The sequence below is a fragment of the Limulus polyphemus genome, unplaced genomic scaffold, assembly GCF_000517525.1.
Source record: "Limulus polyphemus unplaced genomic scaffold, Limulus_polyphemus-2.1.2 Scaffold1774, whole genome shotgun sequence".
NCBI lineage: Eukaryota > Metazoa > Arthropoda > Merostomata > Xiphosura > Limulidae > Limulus > Limulus polyphemus.
The window spans coordinates 117,197-133,845 of record NW_013667384.1 but is presented as its reverse complement, the minus strand read 5'-3'; the positions used below and the strand labels follow the sequence as shown (position 1 = coordinate 133,845).

Sequence of the window (16,649 nt, the reverse complement as noted above, 5' to 3'; positions counted from 1 at the left end):
CAGTCTTGCTTTCCTTAACAACAGCTTTTTTTTCTTCTTTAAAGTAAGTTTGACATCTGGGATATAGTGCTTAAATTTTATTGCTTAGTTTTGTGATGAAGTCAGTATCGATTGTCCTTCATGTTAAACATAGTCGAGTTAATTTATTCTTAAATCTTATCCGCTTCCCCCCCTCCAATCTACCACTCTACTTACTGTCCACGAAAGACACCACGATTGAATATTCAGATTATAGAACGTGTTTGGCTCATTCTAACACACACATGTGTAATTTTTCATTGAAACGATTTATTCTGATACTACTAATTAACTCCAGTAAGGTGATGCCTCCTTATATTTGGAAATATTTTGTAAAGTTTATGTTGCCTAAAGAGTACTTATAGTATGATAGAGAAAAACCTATATATATATGTATGTGTGTGATGGGTTTGCAGGTACCGAGAATCTCGCTAATACTAATTTTGTTTCCTCATTATGGGTGCTAGAAGTGAAATTTGTTAACATCATGTTTTTTTAATATTTTGTTTCTTTTGACAAGGATGTTAAAAAATCTTATATATATATATATATGTGTATCATAACTGCAATATCAGAGAGAAAAGTTTTCGTTTGAAGGTAAAGCTGTTTATATTTGACATGAATAAGTTATGAACAACAAGTAGATTCATTTAACTCTAGAAATCGAGAAGGATTGCCACAAAATGCTCAATATTTTTATCTAGTGTTTATACCTTGAACGAGTAAGTTATAATTCACTTATGCTCTTTTATATGTACATGTACACATCTTCTTATGTAACTATATTATTATAACTCCCTCTTTTAGTCACCTTCGTTTAAAAAAAAAGTTTTAAAATGGACCTCTTTTCGAACTTAAGGTAGACTTAGTTTGTACGATGTGATTTTAAAGTACATATCCTTCTTCAGACGGCTATATCACCCACTTTAAAATGTGCAGGTATGACAATTGACATATGAAAAATATATTACAGAATATACTAGATACTGCTATAAGGGGTGCCACCACTGCTTAGTTTACACATTAACCAAAAATGTATTGAGACAGTTTTATAAGTGAGCTGCCAATATCGATGCGCAAAATAATGTGTATAAATAAGCTAATTGAAGTGAAGGCACTTAGTGAAGCTTTAATGCTCAACTGGAGGTAACACAGAGGTAACTCTCTGGAAATATTGTAGTCAGCATACCTTGTACAGGGGATTGTGCAGATATGCAAAGGTTGATTGGATTTTTGAGGAAATGGGGATATACGTGTAACTTCGACCCACATCTTCTGTAAAAACAATAATCAAAATTGCTTGCAAAGACAGAAGATATTAGCACAAGTATCCTTGAGATCTTCTTTACCTTTGCAGCAGCATGTGATGGTTTCAACGATCTAAAAAACCTTCCGGTGACATTGAGGCGTTTCCCAGCCACCTTATCCACGTGCAGACACTTCTACAGCTGATTCTTGCACGAGACGACTGAAGATGAACAACTAGTAGCCTCAGAATATCCTGAAGACGGATTATGTTCATTTACTCTTGAATGGAAAATTAACGCAATAAGGTTGGTAATCTTGTCAGAAGGTGACTGTTCGGAAAGGGTCCACAACAGGCTTTTTCCGTAAGCTATGTGTCTACAAGTAACTGACACTATTGGTCTCAGAATTTGCAGAATGACACTTGAACTACACCAACGACAGGTGCTCGACACTGCAATGTTCATGAAAGACGTCACTCCTTCCAATATCAGATGTCCAGTCAGACGACTGTTACAGACACACTTTGGTGAAGACATAGCCATCTCCAACTGTTTTCCATAATCATAATGTTTATCGGCGTTGACATTTACAGTTTTTTTTTATGTTACGAGGTTACCTAAAATCACGAATCTATCTGTATAGCACGTATATAATACCTGACTTACATAAGAAACGGATGAATTTGGGTTAGCAGTGATAATGGCCACAGTTACAAATGTGCAGTGCATTGTGGATGTTATGGATGTACTACTGAACATTTAGCATGAATTCAATGCAAATTATGAAATGGTGGTTCCTCTGTAACACGATTTAGTATACACTGTACTTGGTTCTTCACGTGTCATTTTCCATACCTGCATGATGGTGTAATCTTATAACTTATAGTCTAGACGTTATAGTACTCTGAAATTGGATACTTGCTACTAATCATCATGTAAATAAAACTTGCTATTTACAGCAGATGTAATTTGTAATTTTGTAAACTAAAGATGATTATTATGATAGGTTCAGCTGTAATTTCAGAAACAGATATTTATACTTTTAACAAACCTGATAACCTAATTTCACTTATTACAGATTAAGGTACACACACACACACACACATATATATATACATATATAGAGGGAGATAGTGAAAGAAAAGTGAAAACAACACATCAGATAGAATAACTCAGATCAAGTAAAAGTGGAGAACTATGTTTCCATGGAAACATTGTTCCCGTACTTACCGTTTCCATTAGAATTTGTATAGTCACTGTTTTCTTTTCTTTTTGCATGGTGCGTTACCTATTACTTCCCAGCATAGGATTCGCGTTTTTGTTTTTTTCTTTATAACATACCCGTTTATATACTTATTGTGAATAATGTTAATTTTCTAAATCACCTTGACCATGATTCTTCAAACAATTACAAACGATACGTTTATCATAAGCTTGTGAAAGTTTTTTTTCTAAGTCGAGAAAAATCTTCTAATGATTACTAGTGAAAAATGTTCATAACTGAAACTGTTTAAGAAGTTGAGAAGTTTCATTGAATTGAATATTAGAGTCAAACCCATTATGAAAACACACGATGTTTGTAGAAGATAAATTGTTAGCACTATATAACAACCAAAAGCAGGTTATAAACTAAGATAATTCTTCATTGTAAAAACCACATAAAAGTTTAAAAGATCCTAGTTTTTATTCGACATAGTTTTTGAAGCCTTGACCTGCGAGATGTAGAATTTAAACAGCAGAATTATCTGTACAAATATTAATAAAATGACGCAATTATCTGATAGCTTACTACAACAAAGGTGATCACATTATTTTACAACAGTTTACTTTTAACAGCAAATTTTCCTTTTGTAATATTAGTTCAGAAACGGTACTTCGACACTTTAATCTTGTTTCGTCAGAAATTAAGCGAGAAAGTTATTGTTTGTGCTATATCTAATAACAAAGCTTTTATTATCTTGCTTCTAGTCCTTTTAGATTACGTTCAATTTATATAAAGTTTTTAGGGATAATATTTTTAATTTTAGAAATTGAAAATAGGAACTATCTGAATTTCCTCATTTTACAGTACTACGTTGTCGTTTTTATAGCGTTCTTTATACAGAATTGCTGATAAGAACCTTACAATAGAGAAATAACATTACACATGGCTTAGCAGAACACGAAATCCAATAGTTCTAGTACTATATTAGTTCAGAAGTTGAAAAAAAGAAATAGAAACCTTCTTGCGATCTAATGCAAATATTGTCTAGCTAATCGGAACCGTGCCTTCTATACTGTTAAGTGTACAGGGTTTCCGTGGCAATAGAAATTCAAATGCAATTCTAATTAGCATTTACTCAAAATCACTAAATCTAATCTTTAAGATATTAACATTTCTTAGGATTGATCATCACAAACTACATTTTGTTTATAGTATTACCACAGCTAAACATCACAAACTACATATTGCTTACAGTATTACCACAGCTAAAAATCTTATACATGTTTTTTTCTCTACCAGTAAAACAAGATTTTCCATAGACTCGAGAAAAAGTTGCAAACTAAATACCACCAATCCTTTCACATACTTTTTTCAGAATATACCTAAATCAAAAAACAGGAAACACCATTGCTTCTTGACGAAGTAGGTCGAGTTTAACTTTCATGTTTACTGAAACCAAATCCTTCCAGCTCGCTATGTGTGATGGAAATCACCTCGAAGGAGTCGATAAAATGTTTTTTTGAACTGCTGGTTTGCCATTGCGTAACAAAAGGGGTTAACTGGACTGTTAGCGTAACATAAAAAATACGTGAAATAGAACAAGTGATAGTTCACACATCCAGCAGTATCAGTGCAAAATCCTTCTACCAATGCGCATATGTGATAAGGAGTCCAACACAACACAAATGCACCTAATATGAAAGAAATAGTCCTCAATGCTTTTCTCGCACGGTTTTCAGATTTCGATTTTTGCCTTCTCTCTTTTACTTCATGTTTTCCTTTTTTGCGTTTGTTTCCAAGAGAGCTTACGAAGGCTTTCTTGAAATGAGTTGTTGAGTAACTTTTACCAGAAGCAACTCTAGCGGTCGACTGGTCATGATCAATTATGGGCTGTAACTCTTCTGGTTTAGCAATACGTGTTACAGTTTTGGAATCAGACACACTTTCAACCTGCATGCTCATAACGCTATATTTCTTCAGAAATCGTCGAGAATGAATAACAGAAAAGTCATACAAAACTACAGGATCTGTGTTCACTGCTTTATCTTTTGTACGAGGTTCAGGAATGCCCTCTATTGGCAGAGAAGTGTCTGCAGGTGCTGTGTCACTGGAAGGAGAAGGCATAACTACAGAACTGTCCTGATCAATATATCTCATATCATTAGTTTCTAAATGTTCCAATGGTTGTTCTTCTTTTACTGACTCTAAGTTCAAGGTCTTGGGAGGATGTAGCCTCTCATTCATGTTAACCCACTTCTCTGTTAATGAAATAGTACTCTCTGCCGGTGAAGATACTCCCAAAACAAAATTAGGTTGCTCGTACTTAAGAGTCACTATATTGTCATTGTGTAAAGGGCTCTCTTCTCTGGATATGTCATTTTTAGAATCTAATGGAAGAGACCGAGGTGGTACTGTAGGTGGGAGAACTATTTTAGGAATTGGATCATCGGTAACAGGGGATTTGGCTGCGTCTGCATTTTGTACACTGTTTACTTTATTGTTCAAGACAACAGCTTTAACAACTTTCTTACCTTTGGTTTTACTTTCTGCATTTTTTGATTTTGTAGGATTTTGATAGCTTTCCTCGTCAGAGTCAAACATTGGACTGCTAGATCGATCTGGTTCAGGGGCATCTTTTTTGTCCGAGAAACTAGTGGTTTCTGTGTTTCCAGTTTTGTTTGAAGCCGTTTTCTGACTAGATGACGAGTCTCCACTGCCATGTCCTTTAACATGAGGATTTGGAGGATTCAACTCTCCTACGGGAAGCATAGAAGTCGTATGTTCTGTCTGGACAGGTTTTGGTTTGTCTTGACTTAATAAAGTACTCTGTGTTTTAGACATACCAATTGACCTCTTTCCACCTGGTGCCCTTCCCATGGCTACAAGACTCTGCATTTTCTTTTGCTTTGCTGCTGACCTTTTCTGCATGTCACTAGCTGTTTTGTATATTCCACCATAAAGAACAAAAAGAACTACTAACGTGGCATAAAAATAACCAAAGATAAGAGAAGTGTTGAAGACAGGATCTTTAAGGAATTGAACTGCACACTCTCCAGGATTCAGGTCTCTAAAGCCAATAAAATGCTCCCATCCCATGATGCTAATAAAAAACACTAAAAAAGGAATAATCCACGTGACTGCTACCATGAATATTACCTTGTTTTTAGTACGCCAATTTCGGTATTTGGCAGCAATCTTAACAGAACAGTACCTGTCGATGGTAATCAGTAGCACTGTATAAATTGAAACTAGGCAAACTGTGTGGTCAGTGGCAAGCCATAGATCGCAAGGAATAGGCCCAAGATCCCATCGACCGACCAGCACATAAACGGCATAAAAGGGCATTGACACTATTCCGATTAGTAAGTCTGAAATCGCTAAAGACACAATAAAGTAATTGCTTGGTTGTCGAATAGCTCTTTCTACGGCAAAAGCCATTAAAACCAGAATGTTACCAGCAACAGTAAGTATAATACACAAACCAATAGAGATGGCTATGAATATTGTTAGCCAAAGAGTATATGGCGGCATATGAGTTTTTTCAGACGCCATTGTGTCATTAGACGCGTTATTATAGGAAATCGTATCATTACTACCAGTTTCTTTGTTGCAGCACAGCACTGACAGGTGATTTTGGATGTCTGTGTCAACCTCCATCAGGAGTCCTTCAACATCTGACAATGTGGATAAGGTTGTTGTCAATGTGTTGTAGATGGAAGAGAAGTTTGTCGCTAAGGGCACACGAGTGGTCTCAGTTGTCAGATGGATGCTATCATCTGATGAAACGTCTGTGAGGGACATTTCTGGATCAGTTGAGGATTGGGTCTCTGACAAAATATTAACAATAGTTGTATCGAAAATCATGATTAACTTGAACAGTCTAATTTTCTTGTGGTAGGTTTCTGGTAGGTAGCAATCCCAGTCAAATACTATTTATAATAATGTGCACCAGCTTCAATCAGGAACCTAAAATACAAATAAGAGTAGCAGTTAGCGAGATATTTTCAAATTACATATTTTTTAGAAATAACGAAGATACGTTTGTAAAACTCAGATCTACTTAACGTTATTGGCGCTTTTGTCTGTGGCATTAGAAGAAAATCTTTTATAGCCATAAAAGCATGATGATACTGTTGTTGTTTTTCTCGAGCTCAATTTTTTTTTACACATTTTTAAGAGTCCATCATTCTTGTCAATTGAATCTTTTAATTCTTTTTTTATATTTATTTACAGAAATATGATTACTTACGTATGACTGGATGCCTTTATCTAAACTTATCTACTGGTCATTAGTGCCGTAGAAGAGTGAAATAGTTTCACTAAAACTAATTTCATCACGTTTTTATCTGATAGGTAGTAGCAAACCACTACATTTAAAATAATTAAATCATCGTCTATTTAGATTTAAAGCCTAATTGCTGTACAGTCACGAAACTCTTTGATAATTACCATAAGGTAAAAGGACCAGTGTTGGTAGGAGTTACAAACAGAAAAGAAGGGCAAAATCTTTATAAAACAGATGTTGATTCATTTTAATTTTCTTTAAAGGCATTGATAAATAAAATTCTGGCCAAATTATTTATTGATTGACTTTTTTTTGTATAACTGAACTATTTTTAACAACATTATTCTGCATTAAGGGAATTATTTTTATTAGCTTGCTCTGTCAATCGTTTATTATTGTAACTGGCGTCCCCTTGTGGAATTGTTGAATCTACGGTAACATTTAAAAAGATAATAATGATATCCTAATAAAATATTTCATATATTCGCACTTTCACTGTAAATAAAATAACATTTTTCTTTACACAGGACACTAGTAAACCCCATAGCTCATCCACAGTTTGATATCATGGTTTTAACAACTAACATTGTTTTTGATATCCAACTTGTACAACCATGCAAAAATTCATCATAGATATCTGCTAAATAAGTCTATCAAGTTCAACGCTCGAGATTCCGTGTGTTATCGTTAACAAATGCTTGGAGACAGTTGATATAAAACTATGCAAAGAATAAAATAAGTAACAGTAATAAATGGCAATAAAATACTGCTCTAAAACTTAAGTTTAACGGACTGAGATTAAAACTTAAACCATAAATATTGTTTTAAAGCAATTTTAAGCCTCCAGTAATAACACACTGCATCGACTCATCAACTAAGCGCCTTCAATTATTAAGGTTTCTAACAATTAACTTATCAACTTCTTTAATGTATTATACACATATTAACTAATTTTGTTAGGACTTCGACAGCATGTCTACGAATTTATTTATATTACAACTGTTGAAATACAATAGTTCATAGAATATGTTTCTTATTTCTGAAGCTAAATTGAAGCCTATGAATCTAACTGACACTAAGGTCCATAGAACATTTTCTACCTGTAACTGGAAGTTTACGAATCTAACTAACACCCTTTTCTCACTTTGAAGATCCATAAGATATTCCAAATTTCTGAAGCTAAATTGAAGCCTATGAATCTAACTGACACTAAGGTCCATAGAACATTTTCTGCCTGTAACTGGAAGTTTACGAATCTAACTAACACCCTTTTCTCACTTTGAAGATCCATAAGATATTCCAAATTTCTGAACTAAATGGAGCTTCTCAATACAATGTATAATACAAAATTAGGATTTTGTTGAAAACAACACCATTTGAAATTTAAATCTATATTTGTATTGCAAACCATAAGATTTCATTTAGAAATACATGAACTAGAATATTAAATATCTATCTTTCTGCGTTTTCACATATAATCTATCAATGCATATAATAAATTTTCACTTTGTAATATTTTATTTCTGAAATTATATACCTATACTGCAGCAGAACTGCCACATATTTCATCTAATATAGAGCACTGAACTGAATAAACTAAGGACATTATTATATTTGAAATAAATGCTATCTAACATATTTTCATAAAAATGAGGCCTAGCATGGCCAGGTGGTTAGGGAGCTCGATTTGCGGATCGCGGGTACGAATCCCCGTCCCACCAAACACGCTCACCCTTGCATTCGTGGGGGCGTTATAATGTGACGCTCAATCGCACTATTCTTTGGTAAAAGAGTAGCTCAAGAGTTGGCGGTGGGTGGTGATGACTAGCTGCCTTTCCTCTAGTCTTACACTGCTAAATTAGGGAAACCTAGCGCAGACAGCCCTCGTGTAGCTTTGCGTGAAATTCAAAAACAAACAAACAAATATATAAAGAATTTATGAACACAATTGAGCATGCGCATTATTAAGAACTTTTCATACACTCAAGGGCTATATCTTCATTCGCTTCTATATTTACACAGATGTTTTAACTGTACAGCCATGTAAAAATTCACCATAGATATCTGCTAAATAAGTCTATCAAGTTTAACGCTCGAGAGTCCATGTATTATCGTTAACAAATGCTTGGAGACAGCTGATATGAAACTATGCAAAGAGCTGGATAGAAACGAGCTAAAAACAAAGATAACGTAAAAAGCGTTTCTTCTACTCAGGAAAATCACATGTTATCTGTTAATCTTTAAATGTATGGTCGTTTTTATTTTTGAAAAAAATAATTTATTACTATATTCATTTGCAAGTTCTTGCTTGTTCAAAATACATTTGTGACTATGATATTTGAAGATACAGTTACTCCTCTTTGACTGTACTTTTGATCAATAATATAAAAAATAAAACTTTCAATTTTATAATGACTAAATTCATCGTATGGTATTAGCAGTTTAGTGAGTTATTTTTCTTCCCTGCATTTCGTTGCACGATAACTGCCGAATGATTTTATCACGCGAGTTTATCACGTTGCACTTTGGTCCATTTCTTCCGTACGTTTATCACTTTGTACTTTCGTTCTTGTCGTCCATTTCTTTTGCGTGTTTATCATTTCCAATTTTGGTGCCTTCTTCCACGTGTTTATCATTTCCTATTTTGGTGCCTATCTTCCATGTGTTTATCATTTCCCATTTTGGTGCTTTTCTTCTGAGTGTTTATAACTTTGCACTTTCGTTCGTTTCGTCCCTTTCCTCCGTGTGTTTATAACTTTGCACTTTCGTTCGTTTCGTCCCTTTCCTCCGTGTGTTTATAACTTTGTACTTTCGTTCTTTTCGTCCCTTTCCTCCGCGTGTTTATAACTTTGCACTTTCGTTCCTTTTCTCCATTTCCTCCACGTGTTTATCATTTCCTATTTTGGTGCCTATCTTCCCTGTGTTTATCATTTCCCATTTTGGTGCTTTTCTTTTGTGTGTTTATAACTTTGCACTTTCGTTCTTTTCGTCCCTTTCCTCCGCGTGTTTTTAACTTTGCACTTTCGTTCCTTTTCTCCATTTCCTCCACGTGTTTATCATTTCCTATTTTGGTGCCTATCTTCCGTGTGTTTATCATTTCCAATTTTGGTGCCTTTCTTCCATGTGTTTATCATTTCCTATTTTGGTGCCTATCTTCCCTGTGTTTATCATTTCCCATTTTGGTACTTTTCTTCCGTGTGTTTATAACTTTGTACTTTCGTTCTTTTCGTCCCTTTCCTCCGCGTGTTTATCATTTCCCACTTTGGAGTCTTTCTTCTGAGTTTACCTCAAAGCACTTTGATCCCTGTCCACCGGGTGTTGATCACGAAGACATTTTGGTTGATTTTGGTTTTTCTAACAAATGAGACTGAGGATTATCTAAGTAAAACTGCAATTGAATGTTATTATAATAGTTGCACTTAAACTTAAAGTCCTAAAGGATAAACACTTGATTATTGTAACAAATCTGATGCTAGGTCATGAAACTCGCCATGACACTAAGATTCTTGTTTTATACCATTTTTTACATCTTCTTTTTCATCTATTTGAATTCTATCTTAATATTAATATTTATAATATAATATTTAATATAATTTTAATATCGTACAGTTTATTTGCCTGATATATGAAACATTTGCGTAAAATGCGCAACAAACGAACTTTATATACATTTATTCATATCAATAAAATGTTAAATTTAAAGTTTCTAATTTAATTCATATTTTTTAATGAATATTTTCCAATTATGAATTTCAATAAAAGATTTTTTTTATATGTTTGTTTCAAAATTTCACGTACAGCTACACAAATGCTATCTGAAACTAGTCGTTTTTATTTTTAAACTGGTAGACATAAAAGAGGTCGCTAACCACCAATCACTATCTAAACTCTTGGGCTACGCTTACCTGAATAACGAGCGCCTTTCTTTAGTGCACTTACAGCTTCAAAGTGCGGAGTGTGTTTTTGCATCAACTGGTCGCGAACAAGGAACACTCGGTTACAGTTAGGATATGCCAATCACATGTTTACTCTCGACTCGGTCTATCTATTGTGTTCTGCAATGACTTGTAGATTTGAGGAGAAATCCGTATAAAATCTCAAAGCGATCACATATTGGGATTCTAGTTTATCACTGGCATAAATATTTTATTCTCAGAGAGCGAACGATAACTCATTACAGAGTTTATCGTGTCTTAGTAGTAACTCATTACAAAGAATAGTTTATTCCCCCTCATTTTTTCAGACAAAAGAGAAGTATACTATTAAGTTAGTTCAACTGTATGCATTATCCTAAATCAACTGCATGCAAGTAACTTTTTAATTATCTAACTTCGATTTCAGATATGGAAATGCTTTAGGAAACTTTCTGTGAATGACGTGACGAAGCTTTCCATATAATAAATCCGCCAGGATTAATAATTCTTTATAGACACTAAAATGTATGAATATCATCCCAACCAGTCGTAAACAGTAAATCCATTAAACTATAATTAAAAAAACAGGAATATTATCAATTTTTGATGCAAGTGAATCGTTCCTTAGACAAAAGAAGGATATAGAGGAAACACTAATTATAGTTCTGTATACCATTGACAGAGGATAGCAGATAAATTATAGTGTTCTAGAACTACTATTTACTCTGTATAGACAGTATCTAGCTCACTGTGAGGACTATCAATGAAAATATCATACTTTGGAAGTATAGGAAGTGTAGTATTAGGACTAAAACAATGCGATGGTTTTAATATCTTAAATTATAAACAACACTTTCTTTACTAATGAATAGTTCACAGCACGAGTTTTAATATGAAAGAATAATGACACTAAAACATATTGAGGTCACCTATCTCTGGCAGAATAAAAACACTTCATGGCTCAGCACCACTACAATTAGTGGAGTGCAGTGAAAATAATCCATTTTATAAACGTCTAACACATTCATCAGCACGATATGCTCGTTTCAGAGTTAAGTATTTGATTTCATGTTTTCCAGCTTCTTTAATCAAATATTACTTAACGTACAACATAACTTCTGTTCTGCAAATGATGTCCAATTGGTTAGGACTGTTTCCTGTTAAGGAGAATAATAATAAGACAGCCCAATGTGACTGATAAGATTTTTACATACTTTTATATCGTTCAGCAGGGTTTTCCAGAACTGAATTATTTCAAATGTTGCCTCAGCTATATTGAGACGTTTCGTTCCAATTGCTATCAAAACACATATTCTCTCTTCAAATTACTTGTACGTTTTTCACACTATTTCACTGATCCTTGCTTTAAGTACATTTATTTAATCGAGACGACACAGTTTACAAATGTCCTCTAAATTCAAGAAACTTGTACTGAGATTCCCCTTATAATCACTTTTTTCGTGTATGTCTCTAGTCCATTCATCCTCGTCTCCCATCCACTCCGAAATAAGTCCTTTCTGTGGACAAACAAAACGCTCGAATGGACACAGGAGTGTTTTTTATTTACCATGTCAATTTGTACTTTCTGTTTCACTGGCTTCTTCAGACACACGACAGGAGCTTGCTGTCACAGAGATGTGTAACTGAACGTCAGCGCAAAGTTCGTGTTTGGGGTTTTGAGATCACCAAATACGTCATCAGTCGTGGTTACCCTGGTCTTTTATATATTTTTGTCACATTCAACGAAAAAACGTCACGATCTGTCACTTTTAACTGACCATAATCACTATTTCAGTCAGATACTAGCTTCACGAGCATGAAAATAGCCCCACATTATAACCAGTTGTTAAATTTAATACAAACAGCGTAATTATTATTTGCCTCCCAGTGGCACAGCAGCATGTCTGCGGACTTACAACGCTAGAAACCGGGTTTCGATACCCGTGGTGGGTAGAGCACAGGTAGCCCATTGTATAGCTTTGTGCTTAACTTCAAACAAACAAACAAATTATTATCTAAAATTACAGAAAATATAATTAAATCTCCTCTCATCAGAGTTTTACTAAACTGAGTAAAAAAAACAGAAATCAAATCACACGTAATTTAAGGATGTGAAGATAAAGTAGAGTAAAATAGGTGAGAGATATTGTGATTAACTTTTCAACTTTCATGAAGACCTTTTTTCTCACCGCTTTTAACTACAAATATATTTACTATTATTTCTACACACGTCTCTTAAATTCAAGATATATGAAGAATGTAGAAATCTGAAACAACAATGAAGTAAAGCTACTTGAATGCTTATCACAGATTCAAAGTTTGTGAAACACAGAATCGTAGTTCATATAAACAAAGTTCTTTAAAATGCAAACCTAGAAATTGGTTCTGGTAGCAATCGTCCAACATCGAAAAGTCTGTGTATTTCTACTGTCCTAGAAACTGATTCTGGTAATAAGCGCTCAACACTGAAATGTCTGTATTCTTACTGTCCTAGAAGCTCGTTCCAAGCGCCCAACGTCGAAATGTCTCTGTATTCTTAGTGTCCTAGAAACTGATTACAGCTGTACATTACATGAAAGAACCAAATACTCTTTTCGCGGAGATTGTGGTCGCACATAGCAAAGAAAACCAATATCTAGAATGATAATGACAATTGCACTCGGAAATAAACTGTACCAGCACTACCTTTTATCGTTATGACAGCGAACTTTCAATCACGTGACCCTCACTCATATTTTCTTAGTTAATTTGGAACTAGTAATGACCCTGGGAGAGGGACAGTTTGATTTAATGATGGCAACTTTGATGGATAACTTCCCGAGGTGTCAAACTTTCAATCAATATCTAATAGTAGCTGATAGCAACTATAAAACCACGCCATCAAAGGTTTCTTATTTCCTGTGTGATGACATAGATTATCGCATTTGTGGGTCCTCTATTTTCCCTTCATTAAGGTTTTGCATCACAGGTACCTTACTACAACTGAACCATGCGACTTCCTCTATAATTCTGTGTAATTGCCCAGACTAGAGATAGCTTGAAAGTAATTAAAATATAAGGGCTTTACGTCTGAAAAGTTTTAATAGTTATAGCCAAGAAGTCTTTCGACAGCTCTAACAGTGTACGTTCTCACAGAGCATGTTCAAATGTTGTCGCCACTGCCGATTTTCTTGTAATTTTTTTAATGGCTTGATCATCTTTTAAGCCCATTTCTTGCCTGTCATACAGATACTATTTGAAACAGAAGATAAATCCTATCTGAAGCCGTGTGCTATTTATTCTTTCGTACTAGTGATCTCCAATTTTTTAACACTAAAGACTTAGGTAAAGGCATAGTATATTTTAGCATTCTGAGTCAAATATTTTGGTTTTCTTCTTAAAGTGTAATAAGGTTATGAATAACGTACTTTGCTTTCACTCTAGCTGTTGTAAAATAAGAATGATCAGAACGATTATGTATTTGGTTAATGCTGTAATATAAGGAAGATCAGAACGATTTTATCTTTGGATAGTGTTGTAAAATAAGAAAGATCAGAACGATTTTATCTTTGGATAGTGTTGTAAAATAAGAAAGATCAGAACGATTTTATCTTTGGATAGTGTTGTAAAATAAAAAAGATCAGAACAATTTTATCTTTGGATAATGTTCTAAAATAAAGTAGGTTAGAACGATAGTGTCTTTGGTTAGTGTTGTAAAATAAGTTTGATTTCAAAGAGGATTTATCAACAAGGGAATCTCACATTTTAAACTCATTGATGATTGGGCATTTAACACATTTAATATATTGCCTGTATAGTGTAGTTCAGATTTCTAAGTAATCAACTTTGTATTGAAATTAAGTTCCATATAAAACTTAATTTTCAAATAGACAAAGTAAGAACCCGAAATATAGGGCTGTAAGTATTTCGTTGTTGTTCTTTTCTAAGGAAGCTCACAGACTGAAAATTTTCTTACAAGATTATTTTTAAGTTTGTATAAATTGCAAGTTTGTCAAAACACTTTGAATAAAACAGTGATAACTCAAAATCGAGCGACTAATGAACTTAAGGACTATATGACCATTGTCAAGGTCAGTCTTTCTGGTGCCCCCTATTACAAAAGGAAAGCAGAAAAATAAACAGTTCTGGAAAACCAAAGGGCGCTTTTCTCGTGTTAAAGAAAGGAAAGACAGTACTATTACAACAAGTAACACAACTACTATTGTTAAAACTAACGAAAAAGTCAGAGCTACAACTTTCTGCTAGATAATTTTTAAGAGATTAAAGAAACAGCGGTAGAAAAAAAGCAGACAGAAAGCGATAGAACACATACATTTGTTGTTGTTATTTTGTGATCCAAATAAATTTCCAAAAAACGACTCAAAAGCTCAACATTTATTGGTTGAAATGAATCCGATACAGCTACAGGTATCTCGCCTTACAGAAACGTTAAAGAAAGAAGATTTATAATAGGATAACACGCAATAATACTTACTAAGGAAGAAAGGTTAGCAAGACAATAGGTTCAGTATTCGGTTACATCTGATTCAATGTTTATTTTTGGAACAAGATTATTGTCCAAGATAATTTTTTTAGTCGTCAAATGAAACAAAAGAATGGAAAAAAATCAGCAATTTAAGTTGTCATGAAAAATCAGCTGCTTATTTGGAGGCATTTCAACAGTGCAGAAAAGAAATATCTTGAGGGAACAATCAATCGATACTGACTCTCTGCGCAGAATCAAACAAGAGGAACATTAACGTGAAAGACTTATTGCCTTAGTTCATAAAACTTAAAATATCACTCTCAGTGAAAATCAAAGATGTTCTGCACGCCCAAAAATATAAATGTCTTAACATTTCTTGAATATGTGGTTATATTTTATTCTGTAATGAAATAACGACTTATAAGAATTATCACTTAAGCCAATTAATAATTATCAATTATGCATAAGCGTAGTATGTGAAAGGACATTCAAAATGAGCTAATTCAAATGATACCATTATGACCCAGACTCGTGTATTGCCTGCAGCTAGAAATGTGCAATGTATTATTCAATTGTTGTCCAAACATAAGCCTCATAGAATACATAGCAATGAATATTCAGTTTGCTGGAACTATTAGAACGCCCGTGGCCAAATGGTGAGGTATGAATATTAAGTTTGTCAGAGCTACTAGAACGCCCGTGGCCGAATGATGAGGTGGGTATCAACAAGTATTTCTTAGGATTTTTTTGTTGAAAGAATAGTTCTGGTTCTGAGCACATTTTAGAAAATGGCGCTTTCCCGGAAAGACTTCTTTGAGACCAAGAAAATAACAATGGAACCGATATTAAAGATAAAAATATTGGTTTTCAAGAAAGAATCAGATATTTCAATCCAGTCACCTTTTGTACCGTGCATTCTACACTATATGAGTATTGTGATGGACGATAAAGTTAGCTGTTGCACCCCCACGTACAATTTTTTTGCTTCAACGTGTCGTTTGGAAGTATACGTTCCATTTAGCTGTGAATTCACTGAAAGTAAAATTCATGTTGAATTTGATGACGAAGAACCCACTTATTTAGACAATAAAGTCTGAAGGCGGCTTGAATAGGTGATGAAGAAAACTTTATTACAAATTTAACATAGTAACAAATGTACAATGTTTTGTCACGATCAGCAAATTCGTTCACGAAAATGTAGGTTTTGCTAAGACCCTTGTACTGAGCCTGTCCTTAATCCACAACAAAACTTCAATAAGACCCTTGTACTGAGCCCATCCTTAATCCACAACAAAACTTCAATAAGACCCTTGTACTGAGCCAGTCCTTAATCTACAACAAAACTTCAATAAGACCCTTGTACTGAGCCCGTCCTTAATCCACAACAAAACTTCAATAAGACCCTTGTACTGAGCCCATCCTTAATCCACAACAAAACTTCAATAAGACCCTTGTACTGAGCCCGTCCTTAATCCACAACAAAACTTCAATAAGACCCTTGTACTGAGCCCGTCCT

General features: G+C 34.2%; 1 protein-coding gene across 1 annotated transcript; it reads right to left on the bottom strand.

Annotated features, from left to right (window-relative positions):
* Positions 1–3,942: 3,942 nt before the first annotated feature.
* On the bottom strand, positions 3,943–6,333 carry LOC106464900 (muscarinic acetylcholine receptor M3-like). Its single transcript, XM_013925070.1, has one exon. It carries the CDS (start codon positions 6,331–6,333, stop codon positions 3,943–3,945), a length of 2,391 nt encoding a protein of 796 aa, XP_013780524.1.
* Between the last annotated feature and the right edge of the window lie 10,316 nt (positions 6,334–16,649).